Here is a 20,506-nt window from a genome sequence, read left to right as displayed (position 1 = left end):
TTCACTAATCCCGTATAGTGAATGGCAGTTGAGTGCACTACATCAGCAAAGAATTCGGATGCTGACATAATTATCACGCGCCAGAGAGCTCAGACAATTTGTCATAAACATTACCTACCCATCTTTAATATTTCCTTTTTTTGGCTGTATGAATTGTATGCAACAATTGTATGTATGTATTTTTCACGTTTATTGCGTTATTTGATTAAAAAAAAAGATAATAAAAACACTTGCTTTATTTACTTTTTACATTTATATGTGAAAATAAAAGAGAACAAAACACTACACAACACATTTGTTTATTCAAATATAGATATAACGGTATATATAAATAAATAACCAGGCGTCTGGTCTTATAAATGATTGTTTTCTAACTCACGTGCACCGTTGCCATGGTGACATTTTTGTTTATTTTTCATTCGCGCTCTATCACCTTATTGTGTTGGATTGTGGGAAATAGTGTCTCAGCAAGTGTACATCGTATGTACACTCGAATTCAGAGAGGATTGGGTAAAAGTAGTGAAGAATGGAGGGAATGATGTCGTTCACTCAGAATTCGGACACCTCTACAAAATGGCCGACACCCTAAATAGTGCACTATATAGTGGATAGGGAGCGATTTCAGACACAGCTCTTGTCATCATGGAGAGCGCAGTTCATGGTTGCATAGCAACGACAGACGCCACAGGAGAACAAGCGCTTGTGGAAAGGAGACAGTGGCGCGCTCGCGCTTTCCACTTGTTTTTACACATCTAATGTGCGTTCCATTCGACAGGGTCCATATGCAGTGTTCACTGCTCCTCTGCTCCCTGAGCACGGTATATCAGTTGAAGTGGACTTCACTGACAATAACCGCTCATTTGAAACGCCCTGCAAATGTCATCAAAGAAAGTCAACGACGGAGTCGCGCAGATTATGATATAACATAAATATATATAGGACTACATTCATATTTTAATTTTTATTATTATATTATATATTTACAATTATATTGCACTATTTTACAACTACCTAAAATAAAATCACTTTACTTCACAAACTAGCTAAGCTGGCTGCATTCACTGAGGTAAATTATAATCATCAAAAATAGTATATGTAATATTCACAACAATAACCGTTAAAAATACTGTCATTTGTATAACAATGGCGAAATGTATGAATACTTACACACATACGTAAACTCCTCCATCGTTAGTTATGACCGTTCTGACTGGTGATGACGTGGTGCGCGAAATGACAGTTGGGTGATCATGGCTCTCCACTTCCTGTGAAGTGATGTATCAATGTTCCCTTATTCCCTATGCCGCGCGCAGTGCCCTTCGAACTGAACATGTTCGCTCCCTTCGGATTAGAATCTAACTTAAGATGGCGGAAAACCCTGTGAAGTCCACTTCGCAGTCCACTTATGGTCAAATGGAACGCACCTGTTGATTGTTTGAGCATGTGACTGCGCGTTTCTCTTTGTTTTCTATTGTTATGCGCAGCATATTTCCCGTGCGCACAAACACAGCCACAGACAATGAATTGTTTGTTCGGTTAGAGAAGAAGAGCATGATGTATTTTGTATAAAGTTTTTTTGTTGTTGTTGTTATTAACTGCTTTGAGAACTGGAAATGCACAATTCATGCATACAAATCTGTATATATTAATAAATACAGATGATTAAATTAGACCAATGCAAAAAACGAAATTCATGCCTGCATTTATTAAGACAAACCTAGTAAAAACGAATGCAGTATATACACTGACTTGGCAGCTCTGTGAAATGTAATACAACAGTGCCACCTACTGTCTAAATGCATTAACATTAAAAGTGTGAGGTGAACTCTTGCATAGACATAGGTAAATGGGTTTGTCTATTAGCCTGAAATAAAACATTTTTTTTAAAAATTCAGATCTTGTGCTTCCTCACATTGGAGTCCCGAGTTCATGTATAAAGTTTGGTTTCGATAATCGGATTCGGATTTTGTATTTTTTTTTTATTTTTTTATCTTGTACATCCTCACATTGGAGTCTCGAGTTAATGTACAAAGTTTGGTTTCGATACGTGACAGCGTTCCTGAAATATGAACTACTTCCTGTTTTGGCGACTACGCCGCTGATTTCGTTTGGCTGTGACGGGCAAACCCTTCCGAAAATCAAAAATCCTTCTAGTAACTTTTGTGAGGCTTGGTCCAAGGATCATGTACGTCTAGTTTCGTGAAGTTCGGACCAAATTTGTGACCTGTGAAACTTTAGTTTCGCTTTCTGTTCAATCCACTATGGCGGACAAACGACATGGACTCGTGATGTCATCTTCGCGAGCAACTTACACCGGTACTGACCGTACGTTTTAAAGTTGGAACGGTGTCTCTGTCTCAAAGGGCCTAGGCGCAGGAGCTGGCCAAAATTTTTCTCCCGGGAATAATAATAAGAAGAAGAAGAAGAAGAAGAAAACTTAAGAAGAACAATAAGTGTGCTGCTTTCAGCAAGCACACTTAATAATAATAATAAGAAGAAGAAGAAGAAGAAAACTTAAGAAGAACAATAAGTGTGCTGCTTTCAGCAAGCACACTTAATAATAATAATAAGAAAACTTAAGAAGAACAGTAAGTGTGCTGCTTTCAGCAAGCACACTTAATAATAGGGGTGTAACGATACACAATACTGACGGTTCGGTACGCCCCACGGTTTTGACATCTCGGTTCGGTTCGGTTCGGTTCAGTGGGGTGGGGGGTTTAGAAAGCTAAAATTGCTGCTTCTTTTTTTTTACAGTGGTTTAATGAACAAATTCTGTCTTTGTCTTTAAATTAATTAAATTACAATTAAACTTTTTGTAACACATTACTATAATCTTAAAGGTTAACAACGGAGCCTAGACTTTTAGCCTAATTTCAGATACTATTTATTTTTAGATATAATAATCAACACTCAACACATTGTATGAAAACATGTAAACTGCACATAAGGCAGTTTTCTCATTAACTTATGTTTTCTACTCTAATTTGTTATTGGAATATAAATATTTACACAGTTGCTGTCATTTTCATGAAAGATATTTAAAACATAGGCTACATTAAATAATCAAGATATCAATCATTAACATGTTAAGTAAAATATATTATATAGGCTAATATAGTGCATTTATTTAGTGCAAGAGTTCATTTAGCAACCAACAAGCTCTGGGCACTGAATGACTTGCCTGAGGTAAATATAAGGCTATGTGACAAACTAAGACGTTTTATTGGCGTCTTTTCGCTGCTGAAACACTGATCGATTGATTACACAAGTTATGATGACTTTCAGTTAGTATACTGTATCTTTTAACATACCTTCAGGTGTCCATTCATGTTTATTCTGTAACTGAGGAAGAGAATCGCGTTTACTCGCGCTCCGCGCTGCCGCTTTAAATGAGGATAGTACAGTGATCCGTCACGCCACATCAAAGAGCGCCAAAACGGCATTTATTGTTTGAATTTCGTGATCAAATAGACAGAATTTAAAAGATTACACCTTGCTTATTATCGAAAGTAACAAAATACAGAGCTTGCTAATATAGGGTGTTAATGGTGGTTAGGCTATAACGCTGTATTCGCTGTGTACACATAAGACATGAGGTCCATTGAGCCGGGGCTGGGCCGGGGCAGCAGGGGGCGGGGCGTCCTCGGTACGCCATGAGAGTATCGCGATACGTATCGTGGGTGGTGTATCGCGGTTTTTCGGTTCGGTTTGAATATCGTTACACCCCTACTTAATAATAAGAAGAAGAAGAAAACTTAAGAAGAACAATAAGTGTGCTGCTTTCAGCAAGCACACTTAACTAGAAAAATGCATTTCCGGAGGAACTGCAAAGTGTGCTTGCTCGGGTGCAGTGCACTAACGTTAGGTAGTGGATAGATGCGAGATGCGAGAATGCGAGAAAAAAGATGTAAAACTGTCTTTTATTTCAATCAGCGCTGGACCGGCATTTTCTGTCTTCCGCTGAGCCCTGGCCGTAGACAGATCATATGTTTTACCCTGTCAATGCAGTGGTCTGCGTTGCGCTGATCTTATTCACACTATCGAGTGTAGGTGCAGCATTCTAACATTGAGTCATAATGAGCTGTTTGTGAAGAAATTATCTGCTTCCAAATTATGTCATTTTAATCACGAAATTGAAACATTAAAAAACAATTTGCTCTTTATGGTGTGCGAGTGATAGAGCGCGGCAGCAACGAACCATCAGCTTGCAGCGTAACAACATTGAATGCTCGGCCGAACAGCTGATCATAGCTGTACAGGGCGCCTTATTATTTTCCATCTCCATAAATATATCTAGTAGTAAAGCTAATGCAAGGGCTAGAAATCTATTAATCTTTTGCTGATACTTCCTTAGCTGTGTCTGAAACCGCTCACTCGTTCACTAATCCCTACATAGTGAATGGCAGTTGAGTGCACTACATCAGCAAAGAATTCGGACGCTGACATAATTATCACGCGCCAGAGAGCTCAGACAATTTGTCATAAACATTACCTACCCATCTTTAATATTTCCTTTTTTTGGCTGTATGAATTGTATGTAACAATTGTATGTATGTATTTTTCACGTTTATTGCGTTATTTGATTAAAAAAAAAGATAATAAAAACACTTGCTTGTCATATTTATTTACTTTTTACATTTATTTACTTTTACATTTATATGTGAAAATAAAAGAGAACAAAACACTACACATTGATGGGTATGCTTCCAAACTACATCACTAGTCTTCTATGTTTATGTAGAAAGAACTACAGTATAGCACCAGATCATCTAATGGGATTAAATTAGTAGTACCTAGGGTACATTCAGAGCATGGAAAATCATCTTTCGCTTACTATGCCCCATGGCTGTGGAATGAATTTCAAGCTATTGTTCCACTAGAAACAATTCCTCCTTTGAATATATTTAAACATTTACTGCAGTCTAAAATGAATGAATCATGTTGCTGTTTTACTTAATTTATTGATTTATGATGAATGTTGTACTTTGACTGTCTAGAATGTTTTATATGTGTCATATGTTTGTAAATGTGTGACTTGTAGTATGGCCATCTTGGCCAGGACTCCCTGGAGGAAGAGATTTCTTTAATCTCAATGGGACCTTCCTGGAAAAATAAAGGAAAAAAAAAAAAAAAAAAAAAAAATACATTTGTTTATTCAAATATAGATATAACGGTATATATAAATAAATAACCAGGCATCTGGTCTTATAAATGATTGTTTTCTAACTCGCGTGCACCGTTGCCATGGTGACATTTTTGTTTATTTTTCATTCGCGCTCTATTGCCTTATATTGTGTTGGATTGTGGAAAATAGTGTCTCAGCAAGTGTACATCGTATGTACACTCGAATTCAGAGAGGATTGTGGGTAAAAGTAGTGAAGAATGTAGGGAATGATGTCGTTCACTCAGAATTCGGACACCACTACAAAATGGCCGACACCCTAAATAGTGCACTATATAGTGGATAGGGAGCGATTTCAGACACAGCTCTTGTCATCATGGAGAGCGCAGTTCATGGTTGCATAGCAACGACAGACAGGAGAACAAGCGCTTGTGGAAAGGAGACAGCGGCGCGCTCGCGCTTTCCACTTGTTTTTACACATCTAATGTGCGTTCCATTCGGCAGGGTCCATACGCAGTGTTCACTGCTCCCCTACTCCCTGAGCACGGTATATCAGTTGAAGTGGACTTCACTGACAATACCCGCTCATTTGAAACGCCCTGCAAATGTCATCAAAGAAAGTCAACGCCGGAGTCCCGCAGATTATGATAACATAAATATATATAGGACTACATTCATATTTTAATTTTTATTATTATATTATATATTTACAATTATATTGCACTATTTTACAACTAACTAAAATAAAATCACTTTACTTCACAAACTAGCTAAGCTGGCTGCATTCACTGAGGTAAATTATAATCATCAAAAATAGTATATGTAATATTCACAACAATAACCGTTAAAAATACTGTCATTTGTATAACAATGGCGAAATGTATGAATACTTACACACATACGTAAACTCCTCCATCGTTGGTTATGACCGTTCTGACTGGTGATGACGTGGTGCGCGAAATGACAGTTGGGTGATTTTATTTATTTATTTATTTGCAAGGACAGTGCATATTAACATAACAGCTCAACTGTAAAATATGCCAGAGTTAGCCAAAAGGCTAGTTTTCATCTGTAGTCCTAGGCCAGATGTACAGTAGGCACCCTGGAAATAAGTAATAGGTAAAACAAGTTGATTATCACATGGCAAAATACAATAAACATTACATTTGCTGTAGCAGCGGGAATAAGACACCAAAACAAACATGCAACAAAGAGTTCATGTGCTACAGAGCTTAAGTGGGAAAGCAGCTGGAGGCGACAGGACATAAGAGCACAAGCAGCAGTTCATGAAACAACTAGAATCAGTATTAAAGGACACAGTCAATAACATTAGTCAGTTATAATACAAAGCTTAAAAGAGAGAGTAAACATTAAAATGAAACAGTATCGAAATTAAATAAGAAGAACATGCAAGATGACTCAAGAAAGCGGCGATGAAAGTTCAATGCTGGCATGTTTGATTGCTAAGGAGCCAACGTTTTAATGATGAGCGGAATACATTATAACTATTGATTTCTCTGATTGGTGTTGGAATGTTGTTCCATTCTTTTGAAGCTTTAATAGAGAAGGCTGACTGACTAAACGCAGTTTTCCTGAATGGAATGACACAGTCTCCTCTGGATGTTCCTCTAGTGAGGCGACTGGTGTTGGACCTTAAACTCAGAAACTCACTAAGAGGTGGAGGAGCCAGGCCATGAAGGATTTTATATGCTAAACAGATATTTGTGAACTTAATAAGATTTTCCCAACTTAATAAATTGTATTTCGACTGAATATTACAATGATGAAAATGACGTGGTTTCTTATCCAGAACTTTAAGTGTTTGTTTGTATAGAGACTGTATTGGTTTCAAAGTGGTGTGGTTGGCCTGGGACCAGCTGGTGAGGCAGTAAGTCATATGCGAAAAGATCAGTGAATGCATAAACATTTTGGCTGCTCGGGTGGACATTGAGTTTCTGATAAATCGAAAATTGGATAGATTACATTTTACTTTCTTGACAGTTTTGGTGATATGAGAATTAAAGTTGAGTTTGGAATCTATGAGAATACCGAGATACTTCAATTCTGTAACTATTTGAAGTTTTTCACCAGATATTACAACGTCCGGATTTACTGTAGAGTTGGTAGTTTTAGTAAAAAACATACCGACTGTCTTGGAGACATTTAACTGAAGGCTACACTGGTTTAGCCATTCACTGATCTTTACCATAGCGTTTGTAAGTTTAGTTGCCACTGCTGTTTTTGATGGCCCATGTATGTATAGAACTGTGTCATCTGCATACATTTGAATATTTACTTCTGGGCACACACGTGGTAGGTCATTAATATATATGCAGAACAGAAGAGGGCCCAGGATTGACCCTTGGGGCACTTCATCTCTCCACTTCCTGTGAAGTGATGTATCGATGTTTTATTCCCTATGCCGTGCGCAGTGCCCTTCGAACTAAACATGTTCGCTCCCTTCGGATTGGAATCTCACTTAAGATGGCGGAAAACCCTGTGAAGTCCACTTCGCAGTCCACAACGCACCTCTAGAGCGACGTTGTTGATTGTTTGAGCACGTGACTGCACATTTCTCCTTGTTTTCTATTGTTATGCGCAGCATATTTCCCGTGTGCACAAACACAGCCACAGACAATGAATTGTTTGTTCGGTTAGCGAAGAAGAGCATGATGTATTTTGTATAAAGTTTTGTTTTTGTTTTGTTATTAACTGTTTTGAGAACTGGAAATGCACAATTCATGTATACAAATCTGTATATATTAATAAATGAAGATGATTAAATTAGACCGTTGCAAAAAACGAAATTCAGGCACCTGCATTTATTAAGACAAACCTAGTAAAAACGAATGCAGTCACTGACTTGGCAGCTCTGTGAAATGTAATACAACAGTGCCACCTACTGTCTAAATGCATTAACATTAAAAGTGTGAGGTGAAACTTTTGCATAGACATGGGTAAATCAAATGGGTTTGTCAATTAGCCTGAAAAAAAAAAAAAAAAAAAAAAAAATTCAGATCTTGTGCTTCCTCACATTGGAGTCCCTCATGTACAAAGCCGATTTCGTTTGGCTGTGACGGGCAAACGCTTCCGAAAATCCAAAATCCTTCTAGTAACTTTTGTGAGGCTTGGTCCAAGGATCATGTACGTCCAGTTTCGTGAAGTTCGGACCAAATTTGTGACCTGTGAAAATTTAGTTTCGCTTTCTGTTCAATCCAATATGGCGGACGAACGATATGGACTCGTGATGTCATCTTCGCGAGCAACTTACACAGGTACTGACCGGACGTTTTAAAGTTGGAACGGTGTCTCTGTCTCAAAGGGCCTAGGCGCAGGAGCTGGCCAAAATTTCTCTCCCGGGAATAATAATAATAACTAGAAAAATGCATTTCCGGAGGAACTGCAAAGTGTGCTTGCTCGGGTGCAGTGCACTAACGTTAGCAGGTAGTGGATAGATGCGAGATGCGAGAAAAAATGCGAGAATGCGAGAAAAAAGATGTCAAACTGTCTTTTATTTTTTAATTTAATTCCTCAATCAGCGCTGGACCGGCATTTTCTGTCTTCCGCTGAGCCCTGGCCGTAGACAGATCATATGTTTTACGCTGTCAATGCAGTGGTCTGCGTTGCGCTGATCTTATTCACACTATCGAGTGTAGGTGCAGCATTCTAACATTGAGTCATAATGAGCTGTTTGTGAAGAAATGATCCGCTTCCAAATTATGTCATTTTAATCACGAAATTGAAACATTACAAAACAATTTGCTCTTTATGGTGTGCGCATGATAGAGCGCGGCAGCAACGAACCATCAGCTTGCAGCGTAACAACATTGAATGCTCGGCCCAACAGCTGATCATAGCTGTACAGGGCGCCTTATTATTTTCCATCTCCATAAATATATCTAGTAGTAAAGCTAATGCAAGGGCTAGAAATCTATTAATCTTTTGCTGATACTTCCTTAGCTGTGTCTGAAACCGCTCACTCGTTCACTAATCCCGTATAGTGAATGGCAGTTGAGTGCACTACATCAGCAAAGAATTCGGACGCTGACATAATTATCACGCGCCAGAGAGCTCAGACAATTTGTCATAAACATTACCTACCCATCTTTAATATTTCCTTTTTTTGGCTGTATGAATTGTATGCAACAATTGTATGTATGTATTTTTCACGTTTATTGCGTTATTTGATTAAAAAAAAAGATAATAAAAACACTTGTCATATTTATTTACTTTTTACATTTATATGTGAAAATAAAAGAGAACAAAACACTACACAACACATTTGTTTAGTCAAATATAGATATAACGGTATATATAAATAAATAAATAACCAGGCGTCTGGTCTTATAAATGATTGTTTTCTAACTCACGTGCACCGTTGCCATGGTGACATTTTTGTTTATTTTTCATTCGCGCTCTATCGCCTTATTGTGTTGGATTGTGGGAAATAGTGTCTCAGCAAGTGTACATCGTATGTACACTCGAATTCAGAGAGGATTGGGTAAAAGTAGTGAAGAATGGAGGGAATGATGTCGTTCACTCAAAATTCGGACACCTCTACAAAATGGCCGACACCCTAAATAGTGCACTATATAGTGGATAGGGAGCGATTTCAGACACAGCTCTTGTCATCATGGAGAGCGCAGTTCATGGTTGCATAGCAACGACAGACGCCACAGGAGAACAAGCGCTTGTGGAAAGGAGACAGCGGCGCGCTCGCGCTTTCCACTTGTTTTTACACATCTAATGCGTTCCATTCGACAGGGTCCATATGCAGTGTTCACTGCTCCTCTGCTCCCTGAGCACGGTATATCAGTTGAAGTGGACTTCACTGACAATAACCGCTCATTTGAAACGCCCTGCAAATGTCATCAAAGAAAGTCAACGACGGAGTCGCGCAGATTATGATATAACATAAATATATATAGGACTACGTTCATATTTTAATTTTTATTATTATATTATATATTTACAATTATATTGCACTATTTTACAACTACCTAAAATAAAATCACTTTACTTCACAAACTAGCTAAGCTGGCTGCATTCACTGAGGTAAATTATAATCATCAAAAATAGTATATGTAATATTCACAACAATAACCGTTAAAAATACTGTCATTTGTATAACAATGGCGAAATGTATGAATACTTACACACATACGTAAACTCCTCCATCGTTAGTTATGACCGTTCTGACTGGTGATGACGTGGTGCGCGAAATGACAGTTGGGTGATCATGGCTCTCCACTTCCTGTGAAGTGATGTATCAATGTTCCCTTATTCCCTATGCCGTGCGCAGTGCCCTTCGAACTGAACATGTTCGCTCCCTTCGGATTAGAATAAGATGGCGGAAAACCCTGTGAAGTCCACTTCGCAGTCCACTTATGGTCAAATGGAACGCACCTGTTGATTGTTTGAGCATGTGACTGCGCGTTTCTCCTTGTTTTCTATTGTTATGCGCAGCATATTTCCTGTGCGCACAAACACAGCCACAGACAATGAATTGTTTGTTCGGTTAGAGAAGAAGAGCATGATGTATTTTGTATAAAGTTTTTTTTGTTGTTGTTGTTATTAACTGCTTTGAGAACTGGAAATGCACAATTCATGCATACAAATCTGTATATATTAATAAATACAGATGATTAAATTAGACCAATGCAAAAAACGAAATTCATGCCTGCATTTATTAAGACAAACCTAGTAAAAACGAATGCAGTATATACACTGACTTGGCAGCTCTGTGAAATGTAATACAACAGTGCCACCTACTGTCTAAATGCATTAACATTAAAAGTGTGAGGTGAACTCTTGCATAGACATAGGTAAATGGGTTTGTCTATTAGCCTGAAATAAAACATTTTTTTTAAAAAATTCAGATCTTGTGCTTCCTCACATTGGAGTCCCGAGTTCATGTATAAAGTTTGGTTTCGATACGTGACAGAGTTCCTGAGATATGGACGACTTCCTGTTTGGCGACTACGCCGCCGATTTCGTTTGGCTGTGACGGGCAAACGCTTCCGAAAATCAAAAATCCTTCTAGTAACTTTTGTGAGGCTTGGTCCAAGGATCATGTACGTCCAGTTTCGTGAAGTTCGGACCAAATTTGTGACCTGTGAAACTTAAGTTTAGCTTTCTGTTCAATCCAATATTGCGGACAAACGACATGGACTCGTGATGTCATCTTCGCGAGCAACTTACAGCGGTACTGACCGAACATTTTAAAGTTGGAATGGTGTCTCTGTCTCAAAGGGCCTAGGCGCAGGAGCTGGCCAAATAGCTTGGGGGGGGTTGCCAAATAATGTAAAATTTTGTAATTTTTTTTATTTTTTTTATCTTGTACATCCTCACATTGGAGTCTCGAGTTAATGTACAAAGTTTGGTTTCGATACGTGACAGCGTTCCTGAAATATGAACTACTTCCTGTTTTGGCGACTACGCCGCTGATTTCGTTTGGCTGTGACGGGCAAACGCTTCCGAAAATCAAAAATCCTTCTAGTAACTTTTGTGAGGCTTGGTCCAAGGATCATGTACGTCTAGTTTCGTGAAGTTCGGACCAAATTTGTGACCTGTGAAACTTTAGTTTCGCTTTCTGTTCAATCCACTATGGCGGACAAACGACATGGACTCGTGATGTCATCTTCGCGAGCAACTTACACCGGTACTGACCGAACGTTTTAAAGTTGGAACGGTGTCTCTGTCTCAAAGGGCCTAGGCGCAGGAGCTGGCCAAAATTTTTCTCCCGGGAATAATAATAAGAAGAAGAAAACTTAAAGGGATACTCCACTTTTTTCGGAAATATGCTCATTTTACAACTCCCCCAGAGTTAAACAGTTGAGTTTTACCGTTTTAGAATCCATTCAGCCGAACTCCGGTTCTGACGGTACCACTTTTAGCATAGCTTAGCACAGATCATTGATTCTGATGAGTCCAGTAGCATTTCTTTCAAAATGACCAAAGAGTTTCAATATTTTTCCTATTTAAAACTGGACTCTTCTGTAGTTAAACCGTGTACTAAGATCGACGGAAAATGAAAAGTTGCGATTTTCTAAGCCTATATGGCTAGGAACTACTCTCATTCCGGCGTAATAATCAAAGAACTGTGCGGCCGTACCATGGGTGCAACAGGCGTAATGATATGACGCAGCGCCTGAAAATAGTCCCCAGCTCGGTAACTTCTTCCAACGTGACCGGGACTAAGTTTGTCTAACCTATTAGAACTATTTTCAGGCACTGCGTCATATCATTACGCCTGTTGCACCCATGGTACGGCCGCACAGTTCTTTGATTATTACGCCGGAATGAGAGTAGTTCCTAGCCATATAGGCTTAGAAAATCGCAACTTTTCATTTTCCGTCGATCTTAGTACACGGTTTAACTACAGAAGAGTCCAGTTTTAAATAGGAAAAATATTGAAACTCTTTGGTCATTTTGAAAGAAATGCTACTGGACTCATCAGAATCAATGATCTATGCTAAGCTATGCTAAAAGTGGTACCGTCAGAACCGGAGTTCGGCTGAATGGATTCTAAAACGGTAAAACTCAACTGTTTAACTCTGGGGGAGTTGTAAAATGAGCATATTTCCGAAAAAAGTGGAGTATCCCTTTAAGAAGAACAATAAGTGTGCTGCTTTCAGCAAGCACACTTAATAATAATAATAATAAGAAAACTTAAGAACAACAAGTGTGCTGCTTTCAGCAAGCACACTTAATAATAATAATAAGAAAACTTAAGAAGAACAATAAGTGTGCTGCTTTCAGCAAGCACACTTAATAATAAGAAAACTTAAGAACAATTGTGTGCTTAAGTGTGCTTGCTGAAAGCAGCACACTTAATAATAATAATAAAACTTAAGAACAATATGTGTGCTGCTTTCAGCAAGCACACTTAAAAGCAAAAGGGGGCGCAAAAGGTTAGTCTTCATTCAAACTCCATGGTATGAGTCAGATGTGGCATGTTAGAAACATGACGTTTAATGATTTAATTTCAAATGCAACATAAATGCATGTATTTTTGTCTTGTATACAATGTAAAAATATATATGATTAGTAGATTGACATGTTTTAACATTGATTTAACTAATCAAAATAAGTTAAGCAATTTTCAACTTTTTTACAAGTTATACAAGACAACGTATTTAAAGTCAGTTTAATGTATTTTAAGTTGAAATGACTTAAAGTACAATCAACTTGAATGTTTAAGGCAGCAACTTTTTTTTTAACAGTGATTGTGTGGTAACAGTTTATAAAAGCAATAAGGTACTTGAGGCTAAAGGGGTTGCAAAAATTTAGAAATCTGAATTCAAACATTAACATACTTTGTGTGATAATCGAAACATTTAAATAATGAATATTTATTTAATTCTTTTCAGCGGTCAATGAGTGTGCAGTGAATATAGTGTAATCAGAGTGAACAATAAAAGCTTCAGACAACAAAATCAAATGTTAGAAGAACAGTTTAATCATACATAGTCACAATTCTGCTTCGAAAAAAAGAAAGAAAATCTGTTTTCCTCATCTAACATCTGGAAATGTACATAAGGCCACCTGAAAATGTACATGACTTTGACAGTGTGACAAAACTCATATGTTCATATTTATATAATTGACAATATCTTACAATTATTTTGCTTACAAGTTAGTGGCTGCTCCAAAATACAGCACTCCTTTATACAAAAATAATTCTTGTTGTGTGAAATTTCCATGGTAGCAGGTAGGACCAAAGACAGCCCCATGTTTTTTTTTAATTCATTAATTTTTAATTATTTTATTCAACTGCCACAAGTCAAAATGACAATGTCAACAGAAGGTGTCACTGCTCCAGGTACATAAAGAGGCTGACCTTTTCCAAAAACTGATTAAAAACAAAACCCTCTTGATATTGTGATGCATAAAAAGAATTTTTTTTTTTTTTTTTTAAATAATGCTTGTTCAAAGAAAACTGTATACATTATATTCAAAGGGAAAGGAGTGATGAATATTCACACATCAAAATGCACATTTTGCTAATTTTTTCTTCCCCAAAAAGTGTAAAAGACATTCCATTTACAGCATTAACGTTTACAAATGTACAACTGTACAGACAAAATAAAAGCAAATCACTATGCAATTTAGCCTGTCCAACAACTAGATTTTTTTTTCTTCTATTCAACTAATAAACTTACACTTAACTCCACATATACTACATGTATTCTACATTTATTCATATGAAGCAAAAGAACGAAAGCCATTAATATATTAGCCATACAGAAAAATTGTGCAGAAGACGGCAGCCCCATGTCCATTCTCTGAAAAAGTACTCTCCTGCACTCAATTTACACAGTTGAACGCCGCACATTTGATCCGACCCCACAACATCTCACGTTCATATAATCAGTTCTGTTCTACACATTCTGAAGCCAAACATCCTGGGATGACACCAAGGACAGGGACGTCGCCCACCTACCTCTAGACTTTGCTCATCTAAAAACTTAGGCGCCGTCTCCCCCCACACCCGAAAAACAGCAACAATTTCATATTTTACATAAAGAAGCTATACATTTTGCCTAAGCTATTACAATGTAAAGAGATGATAATCAGTACACAACCATACTGTTTCTAGGGCAGTGTTCAAAAAAACTACTCGATCGACAATGTTCAACAAACATGACAAAGAAAAATCATTCCGTTAAAACATTAAATCCAGACACAGCATGCCAAATCTCCCCACCCCTTCATGTCTCACAATATCTCCCATGCACCCCAAAATAGAAAAATTATTCCAGGTTTCATCTGTCTACATGGTATCGGTCTCATAGCTGTATAAAATGGCAGGAGCTCTGGTGTCCTTAGACGTCATTCGAAACACAAAAACCGAGACAATAGCTATGTGTGGAACAGACTTGGTCAGTGGGATATTGAGTATATTGCATTGCCACACGCAAGCTCTTTAAAAAAAGAAAAGAAACACACACCAAAGATGGAGCAGTTAGTAAAATGAGGGAGGAAAAGAAAAGAGATGGCATGTGCAGCCACGTCAAAGCACGTCCGGATGATACCACTCCCATTTAAAGGCAGCAAACTGTAGGCAGCAAGGCTCTATGATTGGTTCTGGATTTCTTAATCCAACTAACTCAATGGCATGGCAGACTTGATGTCTACAAGCAAGTTACGTGAAGATCAAGCTGACTGGTTCATTATTTTTCATCAGCAGCTTTGACTTGTGTACCATAGTGCTAAAACATGGCTTAAATGTACCACACTTCTTAACTGTGCCATTAAGAGGTCTGGATATAAAAACAAAAATAGAATAGGAAAATCATTAAAAAGGATCACTCAGTTTGGCCTTATAAAGTCACTTGCTGGTGTAAATTGTAAGAACTGTAAATTTTCAGCAAACTTTTCTTTTTCTACACAGAATGTACAAGGTAAAAAAAATGTACAAGATATTTACTAGAAAACAAAAAGAAACAGTCAGTTACATCAATTACATCATAAACGAGGGTGTTGTGCTTTACCCAGGAAACAGCTTACAGACCATGCACGTAACAATGGAGACTGCATCAGGGACTGGTCAGATGTCTCAGCGTTCTTTTCCTTTCATTTTTTGGTAAAACCCCTAAAGGCTATGACAGAGAACTCCACGGTGGAGGAGATGCCCATAACAAATGTGGTTTTGAGGGAAAGGGGCGAGGGTTGGGTGTCAGGCCCCTACATTAGGCCATTGGTGGGGCCCCCAATGGGGCCTAGGTCTGATCCGCTCTTCATGTAGTACTTCTCCAGCTTAGCCAGGATGTGTTTTCCATATGTGTATTTACGGAGAGTGGCAATATGGGGCCGGATCTGGAATTGACAACATGAATTGTTTAAAAGGCATAAAACATTCTTTTAATTTTTATACTGATTTGACAAAGCATTCTCTGCTTATACCTTGTGCATTATGATCTTGCGCTGGGCGGGCTCAGCCATGTCAATCATCCGTTGCACCACATAATTTGCATACTGGTCCTTCATCATGGTGTAGAGGGCACTGTGAGGGCCGTCCTTCTGACAGCAGACTTCATCGATGAGCAGGGCCCTCTCTGCACGGGACGAATGAATCACACACTTCTCTACAACATTACTGTAAGAGACAGACATGTATACAAAAAAAAACAGGGAGGTCAATTAATTGATTCGGGAGACGTCTAAAACAACATCAGCACTGAATTCTATATAGACTTCAATGAACAGAGCTAGTGGCATTTGAAGATAAGATTGAGGCTTCACTCTTACATTCTATGTAACAAAGAATTACATCATGCCAAAGAGCAAAGAAATAAATCTGAACCTCAGAAAGAAGATGGCAGTTGCTCATCTTAAGGGGGATAGCTATACAGCAAATTCGAAGCGTTCCCACAGTGTCTAGAACAGCTTTACCTTCCATCATAGCAAAATACAAGGAGAGACATTGTTAAAAATAAACCTGTATGTGGTTGCAAGTGCAAGATTTAGTGCCCTAAATTTTGGACAGAAAATATAGTTGCTAAACTGCCCTCTTCTGGACTTGAAATGTCAAGGAAGACTGTTGTGTAGGATCTTCATCGTGGAGAACTTCAAATACAACGCACAAATAAAACTCCATTGCTCGCACAGTGATACAAAGCAAGACTGAAGTTTGCCCATTAATATTTAAAAGATGGGGATGAGTTTTGGAAGTCTGTCATGTGATCTGGTAAAACAAAACTGTTTAGCCACATGGATGTAGCTTTTGTTTGGCCAAAGAAAGGTGAGGCCCTCAACCCTAAAAAAGTGAAAGCCCATTCCAGGGCCCAGTTTTATGCCAGACAGCCATAAAAATTCATTAGGACCTTTTGGATGCAGCAGCAGCGGCGGCTGAAACAACGATGTGTCACAAGAATCCATCCAAATCCATTAACTATGCAAATGTGTTCCACATGGGGGAAAGAAGGGTGGGGCTCACTGCAAAAAAGTCTTCAGCCTGTTTCCTTCCAATTGGCCTTTTAAAATTTTAGAGTCCATAAAAAGATTAGTACAGTAAAATGTTCAGTCTTTGCATATAGCAACAACCTTTAACATAAGCTACCCTGGAACATGCAAGCTAGTCGTAGTTTGACGTGGCCGAGAACGCATATTCTCAGATCATTCAAAGCAAAAAAAAACTATTTGTTTCATAACATTAAAATCGATCAAAAACATCAAATAGCTGCTGATAGTTTTTGTCAGAGACGGATGCAGTTGTGACAAATCTTTTTGAATTTAACACTTTATTTTCCTCACTTGTTTGAGATAAAATGATATGAGATATTAATAAATGGTACTTATAAAAATCACAAACATGACACTTTGTAGATAAAATAGGGCTGCAACGAAACACCAAACCCACGATTTGGTTCGTATCACGATTTTTGACCCACGATTTGATACAAACCTTGAATCTTTTTAAGGGAGTATGGATATAAACAGACGTTTCAATATATTGGTATTAAATGCATTTTCTGAGAATTTATATTTCAAGTTTTTACTGCAAATGTCACGTCCATAGCCACGTGGAATAGCCCAATTTTAAAGAATTTATCCTCAACTAGTTTTGTGGTGTAGGTCTACGTATTTTATAATGTTAACTTCAAATAATACTAGTAGTAAGTATTAATAAATAGTAAATAATAGTAATTTAAAGATGTGGTAGCATTGGATCTGGACGGGAAGGATAACTCTGGGAGTTGGAAGGGGTGTGTTCTGTTTCTGTTTCATATCGCATATCGTTACAGTCCAAAGGTAAAATAATTTTATTTGTCATGTAGCCTAGGAAAGCTTCTGACCATGTAATCAAAAATTATTTATTCAGATCCAAAAGTAACACGTTATTTGTGTATTTTACCTTTCTGACAGCAATGGAAACTCCAACAGCCTTCCATCATTTGACACACACCTTATTTTTGACAAGCTGGTGATTCAAGATGCTATATTTTCCTAATCCTTTGTTCCCTAAAACTTTATTATAGTATTACATTGTAGGTAATACATAATTAATTATATATATATATATACATACATACATATGTATGTGTATATATATATATATATAAAATGCATTGCATTTTGTTCCAATTAACATAAAAATGACTTTTGCAAAGTTTTGAGGAATTCCATTGAGATTTAGGGGTGCCACCTAACATGACCTTTGGCGAAATTTCGAAAAATGTGCAATTTTTTGTCTAATTGCCAAAAGGTTGACCTGGAAATGTTGAGTACAGTGAACTTTTATACAGTAACATGTTATATAGGGTTATCAAAGGGTAATCAACTTGGGCATTTCTCAGAATTCAACTTTCAAGATTCTCCATTCATTTGTCCTATAGACAAAATGAATGGAGGCAATGGGACATGTTCACGTGGCCTTACCCTGTTAATTTACTGTAACAACTACAGTGCTACTCTCAATACACATGAGACATCTACAGTGGGGAGAACAAGTATTTGATACACTGCCGATTTTGCAGGTTTTCCCACTTACAAAGCATGTAGAAGTCTGTAATTTTGATCATAGTACTCTTCAACTGTGAGTGACAGAATCTAAAACAAAAATCCAGAAAATCACATTGTATGATTTTTAAGTAATTAATTTGCATATTGCACGACATAAGCATTTGATACATCAGAAAAGCAGAACTTAATTTTTGGTACAGAAACCTTTGTTTGCAATTACAGAGATCATACGTTTCCTGTAGTTCTGGACCAGGTTTGCACACACTGCAGGGATTTTGGCCCACTCCTCCATACAGACCTTCTCCAGATCCTTCAGGTTTCGGGGCTGTCGCTGGGCAATATGGACTTTCAGCTCCCTCCAAAGATTTCCTATTGGGTTCAGGTCTGGAGACTGGCTAGGCCACTCCAGGACCTTGAGATGCTTCTTACGGAGCCACTCCTTAGTTGCCCTGGCTGTGTGTTTCGGGTCGTTGTCATGCTGGAAGACCCAGCCACGACCCATCTTCAGTGCTCTTACTGAGGAAAGGAGGTTGTTGGCCAAGATCTCGCGATACATGGCCCCATCCATCCTCCCCTCAATACGGTGCAGTCGTCCTGTCCCCTTTGCAGAAAAGCATCCCCAAAGAATGTTGTTTCCACCTCCATGCTTCACGGTTGGGATGGTGTTCTTGGGGTTGTACTCATCCTTCTTCTTCCTCCAAACACGGCGAGTGGAGTTTAGACCAAAAAGCTCTATTTTTGTCTCATCAGACCACATGACCTTCTCCCATTCCTCCTCTAGATCATCCAGATGGTCATTGGCAAACTTCAGACGGGCCTGGACATGTGCTGGCTTGAGCAGGGGGACCTTGCGTGCGCTGCAGGATTTTAATCCATGACGGTGTAGTGTGTTACTAATGGTTTTCTTTGAGACTGTGGTCCCAGCTCTCTTCAGGTCATTGACCAGGTCCTGCCGTGTAGTTCTGGGCTGATCCCTCACCTTCCTCATGATCATTGATGCCCCACGAGGTGAGATCTTGCATGGTGCCCCAGACCGAGGGAGATTGACCGTCATCTTGAACTTCTTCCATTTTCTAATAATTGCGCCAACAGTTGTTGCCTTCTCACCAAGCTGCTTGCCTATTGTCCTGTAGCCCATCCCAGCCTTGTGCAGGTCTACAGTTTTATCCCTGATGTCCTTACACAGCTCTCTGGTCTTGGCCATTGTGGAGAGGTTGGAGTCTGTTTGATTGAGTGTGTGGACAGGTGTCTTTTATACAGGTAACGAGTTTAAACAGGTGCAGTTAATACAGGTAATGAGTGGAGAACAGGAGGGCCTCTTAAAGGGACACTATGCAAGTCTGAGTGTTTTTTCTCTACGAAGCTCCCCCTAGTGTCTGGTAGTATAATGCTTTCAAACACTCTGTCGTAAAAACGAACTGTTGTCCCTCCCCCCTCGCCACGAGCAACCCAGCTGATCAGCTGTCAACCCAGCTGAGCAGAGGAACCGGCTATTTCAAAACCAGTTATGTCTACCGAGGCAAGTAAAGCAATAATTTCTTTCCAACTGATGGCGATTTTTTTTATTTTTTTATTGTGTTGTCATGCATACTAGTATTTTTACCGGGAACGAACGATATGAACGAGGCGAACTACTGCTTTCGCGTTTGTTTGTTTTTGGGAGAATGGGCATGAGCATAAGAAATATATATATATCGGAGACTAATATTTTTCTAAAGTTATATTAGCAAGGTCTATAAGTTCATCTGGTAGAATGATGGTTTACCTTTGCTTGTCTAAGAAAACATCAGAACGTTTTTTCTAGCTCGATCATGATATGTGCAACATTTTGCGCGTCTGATATTGCCTATTATCAGACGCGTTGACATATACCCCTTTTCCACCAAGGCAGAGCTGGTGCTGGTTCGGAGCCAGAGC

General features: G+C 38.5%; 1 protein-coding gene across 5 annotated transcripts in view; it reads right to left on the bottom strand.

Annotated features, from left to right (window-relative positions):
- Window positions 1–15,061: 15,061 nt before the first annotated feature.
- Window positions 15,062–20,506, bottom strand: part of pum2 (pumilio RNA-binding family member 2) — a 126,609-nt gene continuing 121,164 nt past the window's right edge. For all 5 annotated transcript variants that reach the window (XM_079898963.1, XM_079898966.1, XM_079898965.1 and 2 more), the window contains 2 exons: window positions 16,031–16,223; window positions 15,062–15,943 (listed from right to left, as the gene is read on the bottom strand). In XM_079898963.1, the coding sequence (XP_079755089.1) occupies window positions 15,812–15,943; window positions 16,031–16,223 (325 nt within the window). In that variant the 3' untranslated portion in view covers window positions 15,062–15,811. The remainder of the gene's footprint in view (window positions 15,944–16,030; window positions 16,224–20,506) is intronic.

Source organism: Squalius cephalus (assembly GCF_949319135.1).
Source record: "Squalius cephalus genome assembly, contig: scaffold_37, whole genome shotgun sequence".
Classification (NCBI taxonomy): domain Eukaryota; kingdom Metazoa; phylum Chordata; class Actinopteri; order Cypriniformes; family Leuciscidae; genus Squalius; species Squalius cephalus.
Note: the sequence above shows the minus strand (reverse complement) of the source record. Positions and strands in the feature narration are given on the sequence as shown.